This window comes from Serinus canaria, chromosome Z, assembly GCF_022539315.1.
Source record: "Serinus canaria isolate serCan28SL12 chromosome Z, serCan2020, whole genome shotgun sequence".
In the NCBI taxonomy this organism is placed as follows: Eukaryota; Metazoa; Chordata; class Aves; order Passeriformes; family Fringillidae; genus Serinus; species Serinus canaria.
Genome location: NC_066343.1, coordinates 73,579,881 through 73,593,219, shown reverse-complemented (window position 1 = coordinate 73,593,219; position 13,339 = coordinate 73,579,881). Strand labels below are relative to the sequence as shown.

The window sequence follows — 13,339 nt, the reverse complement described above, 5'->3', positions numbered from 1 at the left end:
GGTGAGTTTTTTGTTTAAAACAACACTGTCTGGAAATGCATCAGTACTGCCTGTGCAAGAGGCTGAGCTGCATCTTGCTGGCATCCTTCATGTGCAGGATGGGTTTGAGATGAGTGGCTGCAGGCTGGCTGTGAGCTCAGAGCAGGGGTTCTCAGGGTGGCTCTGTCCGACTGGCTTGCTGCCATCATGACAGTTGCAGGGTGAGAGGAATAAGCTGCAGGCTTACTGTCTTACAAGGGTGTTGGGACTGGATGATCTTTAAGGTCACTTCCATCCCAAACCGCTCTGATTCCATGATCTCTTAAATACAGCTGGTACTCCATGTGCAGTGCTTATTCAGGGGCCTTGGCAGAGGACAGGTGACACCTGTTGCTAATGGGGCCAGCAGCTAATGAGGCAGAGTAGTTACTGAGGTGATATAGAGCTCTTGGAACAAGGTGTAATTGTTACTTAATCGGTGAAGTGTTTTCAGTGTGTGAAACACTGAGTTAAGTCTTCATTACTTGCTCTGTCTGTCACTAAGGCTGTGACCTTGTGATGGTTCACTCTGTTCCAGTAGGGTATGAGGAGAAAGAGGACAGGACATTCACATGAGCTTTTACTCTTCCAGTGAACTTACCTGGACCCAAACTGTATCCTCTTCCACCTTTCCAGTGCTTCTGTAAAACCCTTTTAAAACAACAAATGCCTTATAACTGTGTTTGACTTCTGGTGATCTACTGTGAAAGTCTGATATTTCTCAGAATAAATACTGGCTTTGCTCTCCAGCCTAGACAGCCTCTAAGTTTGCCTGCTTCTCGTAGATCTGTTTAAAACTAGCAAGTATATGTTAGCAGTTTCAGAGTACACTGGAGAGACTGGGTAACACATCCATTGTCCTTTTTTCCACAGGGATATGCTCCACCACCAAAAAATGGAATTGAACAGAAGCGACCTGGGCGTCCCTTGAATATCACTTCTCTAGTTAGGCTGTCATCAGCAGTGCCAAACCAGATTTCCATCTCTTGGGCTTCTGAAATTGGAAAGGTAACCTGCATGTTCTGTAGGATGTGGGAACTAATCTAAATAGCCTGTTTGAGCATTCCTGAGCCCCTGCTGCCTGATGTGGCTGGCAAGTGTTTTTTGTTAGATGTCTGAGCTTATTATCAGTGCCAGGAAACAAAGTTTGCTCTAGAACTGTAGTAGTTTTCAGTAACACATGTGGGATTTACATACAGATGGAAGGATTTTCTTACAGGGTTCATATTCAAAAGTCTGCTTTTAGAGTTTGCCTGAAATGCATGTCAAAAATAACAAATTCTTTTTGTGCTGTGAATAGAAATCCCCCTGTAGATTTATTAAGGAAAGAAAAGGAGAGAACAAGGAATTTTTGACTCCATCCTAGGTTTAAATAACTGTTGCAGCATCCTTTCAGCTATTGTCAAGTCAAAAGCTATTTATTCCTTAGCTGTGACTGTTTGTGTTAATTCTGGATGCAGTTATCAAAGTAGTTTTCTCTATGAGGTTTTATTCAAAACCAAATTCTCTGGACTAAAAATACCACATAATTCAAAGAGACTCGAGTATAAGCTTTTATATTAAAATTTTAAAAAGAAATAGGATTGGAAGGTAATGTTCAAAAAATAAATGAAGGGCAGCACTGACATCAAAGGATGATTTTCTAGAACAGGGATGGAGACAAAGATCTGAGCCATTGCTTCCCAGTCAAAGCCCAGAATCTTAAAATGGCTCCAGTCCTGTGTGTGGTCTTGGCCTCTCATGCTGAGGCCTGCTAGCTTTCCTCTCTGTATTGCCAAAATATACTGTGATGGAAGCAGATGACTTGGAATGCTTGGACATCCTCCCCTTGGCCTGAGAGGTGAAGCGAGTTCTGTGGTTTAGTGTTGGTGCCAGAGTTTGCTGCTTTTCATCCTCCAACTGAGAGGGGAACAACATGGGGTGTCACAAAAGGTCTTGTTGGCATGGACTGGGCTGATAGTGGATGGCTGCTGAGCCAAGGGGCCTTAAACCCCTCAGTGCTAGGCAGACTTGAGCCTGTAGAGTCCTCTCTGTAAGGCAACAGTTGGCCATTCTTTAAGGAAAAAAACAAAACTCCAGCCATTCTTTAAGGAAAAAAACAAAACTTTCTTAGTGGTTTCATGTGCAATTAGAATGCTTTATCTGCTGCTCTAGGTTGGAGCTGGTTTTCTTATAGGTGGTAAAGGAGGAGCAGGGCTGTAGGAGTTGTTTGAACTTCCTCTGCAGTACCCAGGCAGCGCAGGAGCCATAGGAAGATGGCTGGCAGGCAATGGAAATAAGAGGTCACGGATTGTTCTTGTTACACAGATGAAACCATTATTATCCTGTAGCACTGGGGCTTGCAGACTTTTCATTAGTGACCTAGAAGTGGGAGTGAACAGTGAACAAAAGAAGCTGACAAGTGGTGTGAGTTAGGGAGGAGTAGAAAATGCTGGGGATCGGGGCCAGGCTCAGTGGAACAGACATGGTGTAACAAAGCTGAGCTTAGAAGTACAGAACAAGCTAAAGGAAAGGTACAAAGAAACTGGGGCAGCTCTGTACCATCTGAAGCTGTTGTTTATACCATAAAGACCATTTATCTTTTGTCACGTGATTCTTTGTGCTCCCCACTGACACTGGAAAAAAGGGGAAGATTAAGGAGACAAAATGTGAGAAATTCTTAAAAGACTACATGAAGTATGAAATATGTCACGTATGATCTTTCCAGGAGGAGAGCTCAGATTGTCTCTTGGTTGTGAAATTACCTTTTAGTTCAGTCATAACGGAGTAGGATAATTAGACCTGATTGGCCAGAGAATTCTGGCAGAATGTTGGACCTCCACAGAGTTGAAGTTGTCTGTCAGTGCTCTTAGTAATTATTGATTAAGGAAAAAGTCACATTTTTGTTTTTACTATATGGTACAACTAGTTTAGTCACCTATTGTCCTAGTGGGAGTATTATATGAAATCAACATTTAATCTTGAATTCTTCTTTTTGTAGAATTACTCCATGTCTGTGTATCTGGTTCGCCAGCTCACCTCAGCTATGCTTTTGCAGAGGTTAAAAATGAAAGGTATCAGAAATCCTGATCATTCCAGAGCACTAAGTAAGTAATTAACTTGCCTGTTGATACTTTTGGAGGGAGGTTATTGGCTCTTTAAAACGAGAATTGGTAATACAGAATAGATTAGTTGTGTTTTGAGAATAGAGTCCGTGCCTAGGGTTTCTCAGGTTCCCTTGGCTGTTGGTGAGGCATCACATTCGTTTTCACTAGGGGTTTTTGGAGAACATATCCAGAGATCCCATCTGAAATGTGGTTATGGGAGTTCCACAAGCACCCCTTACTGTGCTGGGCTGTGAGGTACAGCTAGATGTCCTGAGTTCTCCTCACCTGTACCTCACTCTCTCATAATGGTTTATTTATCTCTTGACATGTTGGGTTGAGTTTGCTCTGTGTGGTTTAACTGCATCTGCAGTCAAACAACATCAGATGTTGATGCAGTTTGCCAGTTGCTTATAAGTAGTGAAACTGTTGTTGTTTATGAACTAGTTTTCTAGATTATTATTTTTAGATAGCTGAATAAAAAAGTGTATGTACTGCTGAATCAAGGTTAGCGTTTGAAATAATGACCTCTATGTATAACTTATTTATTTTAATAGTTAAAGAAAAACTAACTGCAGATCCTGATAGTGAGATTGCCACAACCAGTCTGCGTGTCTCTCTGATGTGTCCTGTAAGTATGGCTGAAAATTTCCAGATAACATTCATATTTTCATCTGTAGTGCAGAATTGGGCTGCTTTTCAAAGGCCTTGCTTTGTATTTTATTAGAAGCTAAGATGAAATAGTGGGGAGAAGCAGCAGTAACCCAGCTGTGGTTTAGGACTGGATGCCTCAGCTGTGATGCACTGAGTCAAGCTGCTGCTTGTGTACAGGGAGGCCTTTAGAAGGATTAATCTCCTATATTGACGTGCTGAGGCTAATCAGGCAGGCTGACAGAATAATTAAAGGATGGAATGATAACTAAAACCTCTTATCTCCTCATCTTGGTGGCTTTGTCTGTACTGCAAGATACAGAAGCAAGCAAAAAAAACAGGCGATCACCTTTTAACAAGGTAGTGCTGCCTTGGGGGTTCTCTTCCCAGGAAGAAATTGGTCATTCTGAGTGTAACTCAGTATGACTTACAAGTCTTGGAGGTTATAAGTACTTATAAGTACTTGCAGCTCTGGAAAATGCCTGAAATACTGGGTTAAAAGAAAATTATAGAGGTGGATACTTCAGTTGATTGTTTAATAAAAATGAAATCCTGCAAATAACGTTGTTTCAGGTCCATTAGAAGTGTTTCTGAGTGTTCTCAGCGTGTTGAGGCCTTGGAGCAGGGCTTAATTTTTCCTTTAGGAGCACTCTGTGGGTGATGTGATGTGGTGGATTTACTTACAGCACATTTAGCCCCAGGCACTTCTGCAGTGAGCAGGAAGAGTTGTTTCACCAAGTGCCTCTGGATTCATTGTTAACCATTCAGGCCTGTTTCTCTGTCTTCTGTTCTGACACCCTTTAAATGCATCTCTTGCAGCTGGGAAAAATGAGACTGACAATCCCATGCCGGGCTGTGACTTGCACACACCTGCAATGTTTCGATGCTGCTCTTTATCTTCAAATGAATGAAAAGAAGCCTACCTGGATCTGCCCTGTCTGTGACAAAAAGGCAGCTTACGAGAGCCTAATACTAGATGGGTAAGAGACTGGCTTTGCAGATTACACAATTACTTAAAGTCTTTCATTATGTACTCAGTAGCTACTTTTGTGACTTGAAGTTAGCCATAATACTTTAGAGTGGAGGAACTATTAGATTCCATTAGTTTCTCTTCCTGTAGTGACCTGTATAAGTTTATGTCCTAAGTGCACCATCAAACTCCTGAGTCTCAGGGTATTTCTTCTGGAGAAATATAAATGCAACATAAAAGGACAGGTCTTCCTTTTACATGTCTCTGTCCCTGAAAGGTGTTAACTTCAAAATGTAACTTCTGACTCATTCAAGGGGTGATGGTTTCTGCTTCAGTATGGAAATCTGTGCATTGCAGTAGTGTTGGAGTGAATTATGGTTGGGTTGGGATAATCTTATTTCTGATGTCTTCAAAGGCTGTAATTACAGGCTTTCAGGTAAAGAGGAACTAGGGGGAAGGAAGACACAGTGGGTAGAACGTGATGATAATTACCTTTTTATCCATGTCTCCTTTTCACTTAGAATAAAAATGTCCCTTAGAATCAAAAGTGAAACTTTATTTTTTCAGCCTCTTTATGGAAATCCTTAATGAATGTTCTGATGTGGATGAGATCAAATTCCAGGAGGATGGTTCCTGGTGCCCCATGAGGCCAAAGAAGGAAGCTGTGAAAGTGTCAAGTCCACAGTGCACCAAAATAGAAAGTATGTACATCTGGGTACTAGTTGCAAACCAGCACAAAATCTTAGAGATTTTAGTTGTAGCTTGCATAATATGTGTGGATGTTGGTGTTTGCTTTGTAGAGGGCTTACTACTACTAATTTTCTTGTAATTTAAGCTAGAAAATAAAGGTTTATATCTCTAAGAGTGCAGTTTTGGTCTTTGTCTTTGCTCTTTATAATAGCAATTAAGAAAATAAAAGGTTGCTTTTGTTTTACATCCTTAAAATGATAAATGAAAAACAAAAGTTTGTTCTTTAATAGTCTCAATGTGACACAGAAGAGTCATAAAGCAGGTACTGGGGCAAAATATTATTTGTAATGGCCAGAAAGGTGATCTAGTGTACAGGATCTGGGTTCCTGGTTCTCTTGCAAATAGAAACTGCTGACATCACCATCTTTTGGAGAGCAATGATGTTTCATGTTCTTCTTCAGGTTCCAGTGTTGTTAGCAAACCATGTTCCGTGACAGTGGCCAATGAAGTGAACAAGAAGAAGGTTGATGTTATCGACTTGACAGTGGAAAGCTCTTCTGATGAAGAAGAAGATCCTCCAGCCAAAAGGAAGTGCATATTTATGTCTGAAATACACGGGAGCCCAACCAAAGGGTTTGTCAATTTTAAAGTTAGTTGTTATTCTGTAATGTCTCAGCTAAACTGATCTGTAGAGAAATGTACTTGGAATCCAGCTCTGCACTTGCAGAGGAGAATGTCTGGGGCTCTCCTGTAGAAGGTTGTATTGATGCAGTAACTGTCTACAGGCAAAACACTATTAAATAGATTTTCATTTCGCAAAAGAGTTTCTTTTTGCACTGACTGTTGCTCTGTTTGCAGGGACATTTCTCCATAGAAAAGGAATCTAACTGAGCTAGTGGGGAGTGTTCTCCTGAGAAAGTAGATTATGCTAAGTGGAGGAACTTCATGCATTCCTGCTGAGCTAGTGTCATCTTAAAGGCTTTTCTCTTGCTGTCTACTGTATCCTCTATCTAATCTGCTCTGGTGCCCAGGGAACGAGACTGTGTTGTGTGTTTCATCCATCCTGTTAGTCTTGGTAGGGAGCCACTTTGCTCTTTTGAATCAAGATGAGCTTTTCCTCCATCTCTCTGTTCAATTCTGGAATGTCTTGGGTGCTGTTGTTGGCTGTGGTCATCAGTCAGTCCTGCACCTTGATTAGCACAACCAACGACTTCCCAAGTCCTCTGGCAACTCCTCCATCTTTGTAGTCAGGCCTGACTTCAGGACCAGGCTTGACCATCTTCTCTGCCGCTGGGCCCTTCTGTCTGTCCAGACCTTCTGTCTGTCCTGGTCTGTTCACCTCAGCTCAGGTGCTGCTTGTGGCTCCCATGTTTCTGCTCTTGGCCTGTGGGGCCCCCCAGACCTGCAGGGAATGAGGGTCACTGGTCAGGCTCACTAGCATTCACTGCTCCAAGCTCAGCTTTTAGTAATGGCTCATCAGTTAGTGTTGCTGCCTGCATGAGATGTGTGTCTCTGTCTTTCTGTGTAGTGGCTTATGACCTGTACTAAAATAATAATAATAATAAATCCCATCCCCTTCTGTTTTGAAGGTTCCCCTTCTGTTTCAGAAGTAATGAGCAGGTGTGGTGAGTCTCTAGTCCACAGGAATGTCTTTGTGGTCCTTGGTGAGCAAGTAGTTGGTCATCTTCAACCACTTTCAGCAGTGATACTGCAATGCTGTTGCTTTTTTGTGAGGATTGTGGAAGTGTCCTTCTGCAAGAGACTCTTCCTCACTTTTACAAGAAAGTGTAGCTACAAATACATCTCTTAATGAAGTTTCAGAAGGCACCAAGACTTCCTTCCGTGCTCCTATGTTGAGATGGCTACCTACAACTGTAATTGTAGGAGGACTGACTTCTTTTCTCTCTATGACCCATGTATTTTCCTTATTTTTTGGGTATGATATGGCATATTTTTATTCTTCAAATCCAGATCAAAGTCAGGCTTTTGGGGTGTAGCTTAGTCCCTTTAAACAGTGTTGTCTGAACGCTAGTTTTGGGAAAACTGGGATGTCTTCTTAGAGGAAGCAACAGTATAGGCTGAAGTATGAGAGATGCCTGAGAAGGGAGGGTCTGAAATCCAAGGTTCTGACATCATAAGTAGGTTAACAGGTAGGAGTGTGGGAAGGAAGACGAGTGGATAACACCAAAGGCTGGAGAGATCAATGCAGAGCATCTGGGAGCAGATTTCTCTGTTTCCACCTGACTTGGAGTTCATGAACTGTTCTATGCACTTGGCTGGTGCCTGGGCACCTGTGGCAAGGTTTGTAGCAATGCTGCCAAGAGGTCAGGCAGCCTGAGGAGAAGCAGAAAGGTTGTAACATGCTCCTTGAGAGCTGAACTGGAGGCTGTGAGTAAAGACAGACTTATATTTAACTCCCATCTGTGTAATCTGTGTCATCCTGTGGGGCAGGATAATGGTCAGTTGTGTCCTTGGTGTAACAGGCGGGCATGGAGCAGCAGTTCTGTGGAGAAATCAAAAGCAGCACTCTTCTCCTGGCTCTGGTCACCTCTGCGTCTCTCCATGGGTGCTCACAGACACCCATTTGTCTTTGACTGTTGCCAATGACTCCAGCACTGTACTTTGTTTTAATGCCAACTTGCTCTTATGTCACAGCTGCTGTTGAGAGCCGAGATACGGTCATGTTATTATGAAGACTGTTATGAAAGAGGAAATTAGAGTGGAGTACTGTGTAGTGAGTAGCCACGCTGTAGTTGTGTTGTCGCACGGTGACTTGTGAATGAGAGTGCACAGCAGTGCATGGTTTCCCTTATGCAACTAACAGCCAGGTTGTTTGTAATTTCCCATGCTGTTTGAAACAGGGTTCTCATGTATCAGCCATCTACTGCCAGAGTGCCCAGCGTGACGACGGTCGATGCTGCTGCAATTCCTCCTTCATTAACAGACTACCCAGTACCATTCCATCACCCACCAATATCCAGTATTTCATCGGACTTGCCAGGTAGGTGCTGAGTGTTTTTCATGTATGTTCTGACAACAGTATTAATTTTTATGGGGTGGGTAGAAATTGGAAGAATTTATTAACTTTTTGTTTTTGTTTTATTTTTTTTAATGGAACAAGTCTATATGCAGTATGGCACTGATGGGATGTCTAGACAAGCCTAGTACAGGCTGTCTGCCCATTTTCAGATTGCATTTTGCAGCAGTGATGTGACAAGCACTGCTTTTGGGGTACAAACTGGCACTTGAGCACAGCAGCCAGAAGCTGCTCTTGCTGTGCTCAGCCAGACTTTGTGTAAAAATCCGGTAGTTACGTGTTGTAGATGCAAGAGAGAGTAGTTGCTTGTTTTAGTTACTAGAGGTGTGAGGGTGCTAACTCATCCCAGCCCTCAGTGTACTTACTCTGCTAGCTGATTGTAGTGGTGCTCTGTCTAGACTGTATGAAAAAGGTTAAGGTGAGCTACAATCTGTGAGCTGACCTCTATTGACTTTCTTTACCTAGACATACCCTAAATGCCTATGATGTATTCTTCAACACTGCTGCTAAATATCAGACAAAAGGTGGGGATACTGATTGTTTTCTATCCTGGCTCCTTGAAAAGAACACTGTGTATAGGGACTCTGGGGGTTCTCTTGGCCGGCTGTAACAAACCCAGAGCCCAGGAAGTGGTGACTTGTGGTGACAGGTGTCACTTTGGCCTCCTGTACTTCCCTTTCCCTGCTCCATTGCCTGTCTCCATTCCTCCCCGCAACATCTCTGGGTTTTTTCCTCTTCTTTCAGCACCAGTTTGGCAATGAGATGGATATCATTCCCCTTGTTTCTCTGTCCATTTTGGCTCCCTTACTGCTCCCTCCCTCCACTTCTCCCTTGTTAAGAAATCAGTTGTCTTCCCAAATTGGATAGGAGAATAAGCTGGGAGAACAGAAGTCTAGAACTGTTGTTCAGCTCTTACCAACTGAAGTTCTAGAACTTGCACAGACAAAAGAAGCTGTCAGTTCTGTAAATGCAGCTGACTTTTAAAATCTCGTTCAAAATTTTTCTCTAATGGAGAAGAGAAGGAGAGATGTCACTGGCCAGAAGAGATTTGGAGGTGAGGGGAGAGGGAGGGAGTATGTCATTTCTTTCTGTTGACATAGCAAACACAAGGCCAATATTTAGAAGAAAAAAAAAAAAAAAAACCAAAACCAAAAAATGTGGTAATTTCTCATTGGTTTCATAATTCTAAACATCTTGCCCTAAATGCTTACACGCAAATGGTGTTTAAGATGGACACTAGTTGTCACTGGTCTTGGAGGATACACATTGAACTACTTGTAGTTTCCTCTTCTTCATTCCTTTTATTTGTCTAGACACAAAACGGGGATGATATTAGAAATGTTTCCTTATTGGCTGCCCGTGGGTGGAGGAAGAGACCTGCTGCTTGTTTTTGGACTTGTGCATGTTGTGACTTTACTTCATTCCAGCATCTTTAATGTGATGACACTCTTCATGTCCCAGTTTGGCCAAGTCAGGTACAATATGCAGTGAAACTTGCATTAATGAACCAACAGCTCCAAATGGCAACTTCCATCTAAGCAACCACATTGAACCACCCTGCAGTATTCAGTGAATAATACATCATTATATCATCCTCATTATTAAAAAGAGCCACTTGTACTAGATAATTCGTTTTGCTGCTGCCTGAAGTAGTCGTTGAGAGTGGTGTCACAGTGGTATATTCCATTTAGAAACTTTGTATGAATTGCAAAATCTGTTCTACAACCACAAAAAAAAAATCCTTAAATTTGTTGTGTATGAATAAAGGAGAGACTTGACTATTTATCATCCTTCTCTTCTTCCTAGGTCTGGATTTTCTTTCGCTAATCCCAGTTGATTCACAGGTATGTTTCTGATCTCTTGTGGGGTTATTTCCAAGCCTGATTTTTGTGACGTGTGCTCCAGTAGTTATCATCCAAACTGTATTTGCAGTTCACTTGCTCAGACCTAACCACAGTCTAAGGAAACCAAGCAAGAGCTAGTAATGAATGTGCATAAAACAGGATTCAGTTTAGCCTTTCCATGATAAATCCAGGCCTGGAAACTCATTCTTTACTGATAGTTTGCGTTTTTAAAGTAAATATGTGCTCAGCATTAACTTGAATAGACCCAGAGTGTATTTGAGGCTCTGGCATAGGCTGCGGCTATGTGGCTGCCCCATCCCTGGAGTTGTCCAGGTTGGACAGAACTTGGAGCAACCTGCGGTAGTGGAAGGTGTCCCTACCAATGGCACGGGATGGAATGAGATGAATTTTAGGGTTCTTCCAACCCAGACCATTCTGGAAAACAAAAAAATGGGGGTGGTGAGGGAGGAGGCTCGTGGCTGCCATCCCCACTTGGTCACTGATCTGCAGAACTCCGGTTCTCGCTGTGGTCTCGCCAGGAACGTGTCTGGTGCTTGTTGTGTGGGGAAGATGTATCTTCAGAGCATACATTTCCCTCGTACAGTTAGTCTCTTCACTCTTCGTTGTTTGTTTCAAGCAGTACTGTCCTCCTATGTTTTTGGATAGTCTCACCTCAACCTTAACAAGCAGCACGCCTGGCAGCATCATCACCTCCACCAGCCACCACGAGAGCAGCACGCACGTTAGCTCCTCGGGCCGGGCCGAGGCCGGCGTCATCACCAGCAGCGGCGGCGGCGGCAGCGCGCCCGACATCATCTCCCTGGACTGACCCTCGGGGCAGCACGGACCCCGCGGGCATTGCACACAGCTGCTGCTGCTCCTCCTTCCCCCCATCTGGAATTCCAGCACCTCGGAGCTCACGCTGATATTTATTGAAAGGATTTCCCTCCTGGGAGAGTGGGGTGAATTTCGTTGATGCTCGGAAGAGAAGCGATAGGATGGTTTTTAGTTGGGCTTTTTGTTTTTCTTTCTCCTGCTTGTTGAATAGCTGGTGTAGAAAAGGCCCTTTTGAGAATACATGTTCAAGCTATTAGTTTGTTCTGGGGATACTGACTTTCTGTTGTGTGGATTCCATAAGTGCTTTTTATTTTTGTTGTAAAATACAGCAATAATGTAAAAACAAATGAGTTTTTTTTTATTAAAGAAGAGCACTTACTTGCTCTAGGACAGCAGTTAGGAAAAAGGTGCAGAAGTGTAGGAATTAGTGAATTTTTAATATTTTCACTGGGGCCTGTAATAAACTTCATTAAGAGAATGAAGCTTTGAATAGCCATGACATGTGTTTTGTGTCTTGTTCCCCACCTCCCCATTACCTGGGGAAATAGAGAAAGCCTCTATAAATGGAGTTGTTGGGGGTTTTTTTCCTAGTTTCATGTTCCAAATGCAACAAGAGCCTAAGCTGTGACCTCTTCCTCTTTTATGTTCTTTGAGCTAGGAAGGGGACAGACTATCTATGCAAACCCTGCATCACACAGTCTCTGTGCTGCCATGTTATAATTGGGACACCTTGCCACCACCAAAAACTCCCGGTATACAGTGGAATGTTCAGGTGCTTTTTGTGGCATCTGTAGACAGATGAAATAGGAAAGACTTTCTCCAGTGCAGGAGTGCTTTCTAGCATTTCCTGATTATGGTTTCTTTCTCCTCAGCAGCTGCTGTATTCCATGTGGACTGTAAGGGAGGCTTGGCTTTTTAGGAAATAGAAGCCATAGCTGCACAGTGTCCCCACCTAATTTTGAATTGTGTGTTTAGGGCTTAATGATGCTTTGCCCCACATTTCCTGGCCTTCTGATTGTTGCTTTTCTACTTCAAAGGGAACAACTTCCCCGTTTTACTCCTCTGATGACTGTGCTGCTTTGTTAGTGTGTACGCAGTGTCTGCCCACACACACCTGGGGATAACCTCAGCAGTACTGTATGTGGAAGAGGTTACAGACTAGGAAAACCAAGTCATTTCCATGGAGCTGGAAATAAAATAATGGTATTGTCTATGTATGCTGAAATAACAGCTTTTTCAAGTGTTGTATTTCTGTTCAATAACTGTATTTGAGATTATTCCTTCCCTAATGACCAGATCTTACTTTTTTGCTAATTTTTTTGTTCCTTTTTTCTTACCTCTTTAGTTGGATGTCTGGTGCTTTTTGCCTTCCAGTACTGTTACAGTATTTGAACCAAGTACATGGATGAGGAGGTATATATACAGAACAGGATGTTTTGTGATTTTTGTCTGCCCTGTACCCCTACCTTTAATGCTGCATTACTGTTCCTTATTGCCTTTTTTGTATGATTCTTCACGCAGTCTTGAGTTCACATGTTGGTCTTAATAGTGCCCCAATCTTTCTTTTCTTTTTTCTTATCAGTTTAATATTTTGTACCTGTTAAGGATCAGTTATTAGCATGATTTATTTCCAATAAAACCATGCTTGTTACAAAGTTTTTCTTGATGGCCTGCAGCAGATCAGTGCTTTCTGCATCACCATTGCACGTCGACTTGACCTGTAAGTAGAGTGTGGAAAGAGGTTCCAAGAGTAACTCTGAATAAAAGTTTTAAACTGGTTGCTGCTGAAAATGCTGTTTGTGCTCTTAATGTCAAACTTGAGTGTGGCTCAACTGGCTGAGGGGATGAGAACATCTTGAATGTACATGAGAAAAGTGAAGTAAGGACAAGTGTCCTCAGGATGTGCTCTAAACCACTCAGGGTGTAATAAAGTGCAGCTGCAATTTTGTAAATTACTGTGCCCTGTGTAGCAGGCAGTAATTGGGGCTGAGGCAAGGCTGTGTTCTTGAAACCTTCCAGAGCCATGACAGCAGCAGTGCAAGCTGAAGATATTTCAGCCTGGATTGTCACGGGCTGTGTTGTGTGTGCTTTTCCTGCAATGCCAGTCGGTACAAGGCTTGTGTAACCCCTGAATCCTTTAACTCTGCTGAGGATGAGGGTGTACCAAGGTGTCAGAGCAGTGCAGTGTCCCCTTCCATCCTCCTGCTTC

At 42.7% G+C, this 13,339-nt stretch overlaps 1 protein-coding gene across 10 annotated transcripts in view; it reads left to right on the top strand.

The window, feature by feature from the left end:
* The window catches only part of PIAS2 (protein inhibitor of activated STAT 2), a 28,176-nt gene extending 15,255 nt beyond the window's left edge, over positions 1-12,921 (top strand). Inside the window, exons 6-15 of one of the 10 annotated variants that reach the window (XR_001991508.3) lie at positions 892-1,026; positions 2,999-3,104; positions 3,659-3,732; positions 4,572-4,732; positions 5,290-5,423; positions 5,874-6,045; positions 8,274-8,413; positions 8,915-8,973; positions 10,256-10,293; positions 10,934-10,951. Coding sequence is in view for 9 of the 10 variants with exons in the window: in XM_050986712.1 (XP_050842669.1) it covers positions 892-1,026; positions 2,999-3,104; positions 3,659-3,732; positions 4,572-4,732; positions 5,290-5,423; positions 5,874-6,061; positions 8,274-8,413; positions 8,915-8,973; positions 10,256-10,293; positions 10,931-11,122 (1,227 nt within the window). In the remaining variant the exon portion in view is untranslated. Of the gene's footprint in view, positions 1-891; positions 1,027-2,998; positions 3,105-3,658; positions 3,733-4,571; positions 4,733-5,289; positions 5,424-5,873; positions 6,062-8,273; positions 8,414-8,914; positions 8,974-10,255; positions 10,294-10,930 lie in introns of all 10 variants that reach the window. The other 9 variants (XM_050986714.1, XM_050986713.1, XM_050986712.1 and 6 more) reach the window with 9 other exon arrangements.
* Positions 12,922-13,339: the final 418 nt, after the last annotated feature.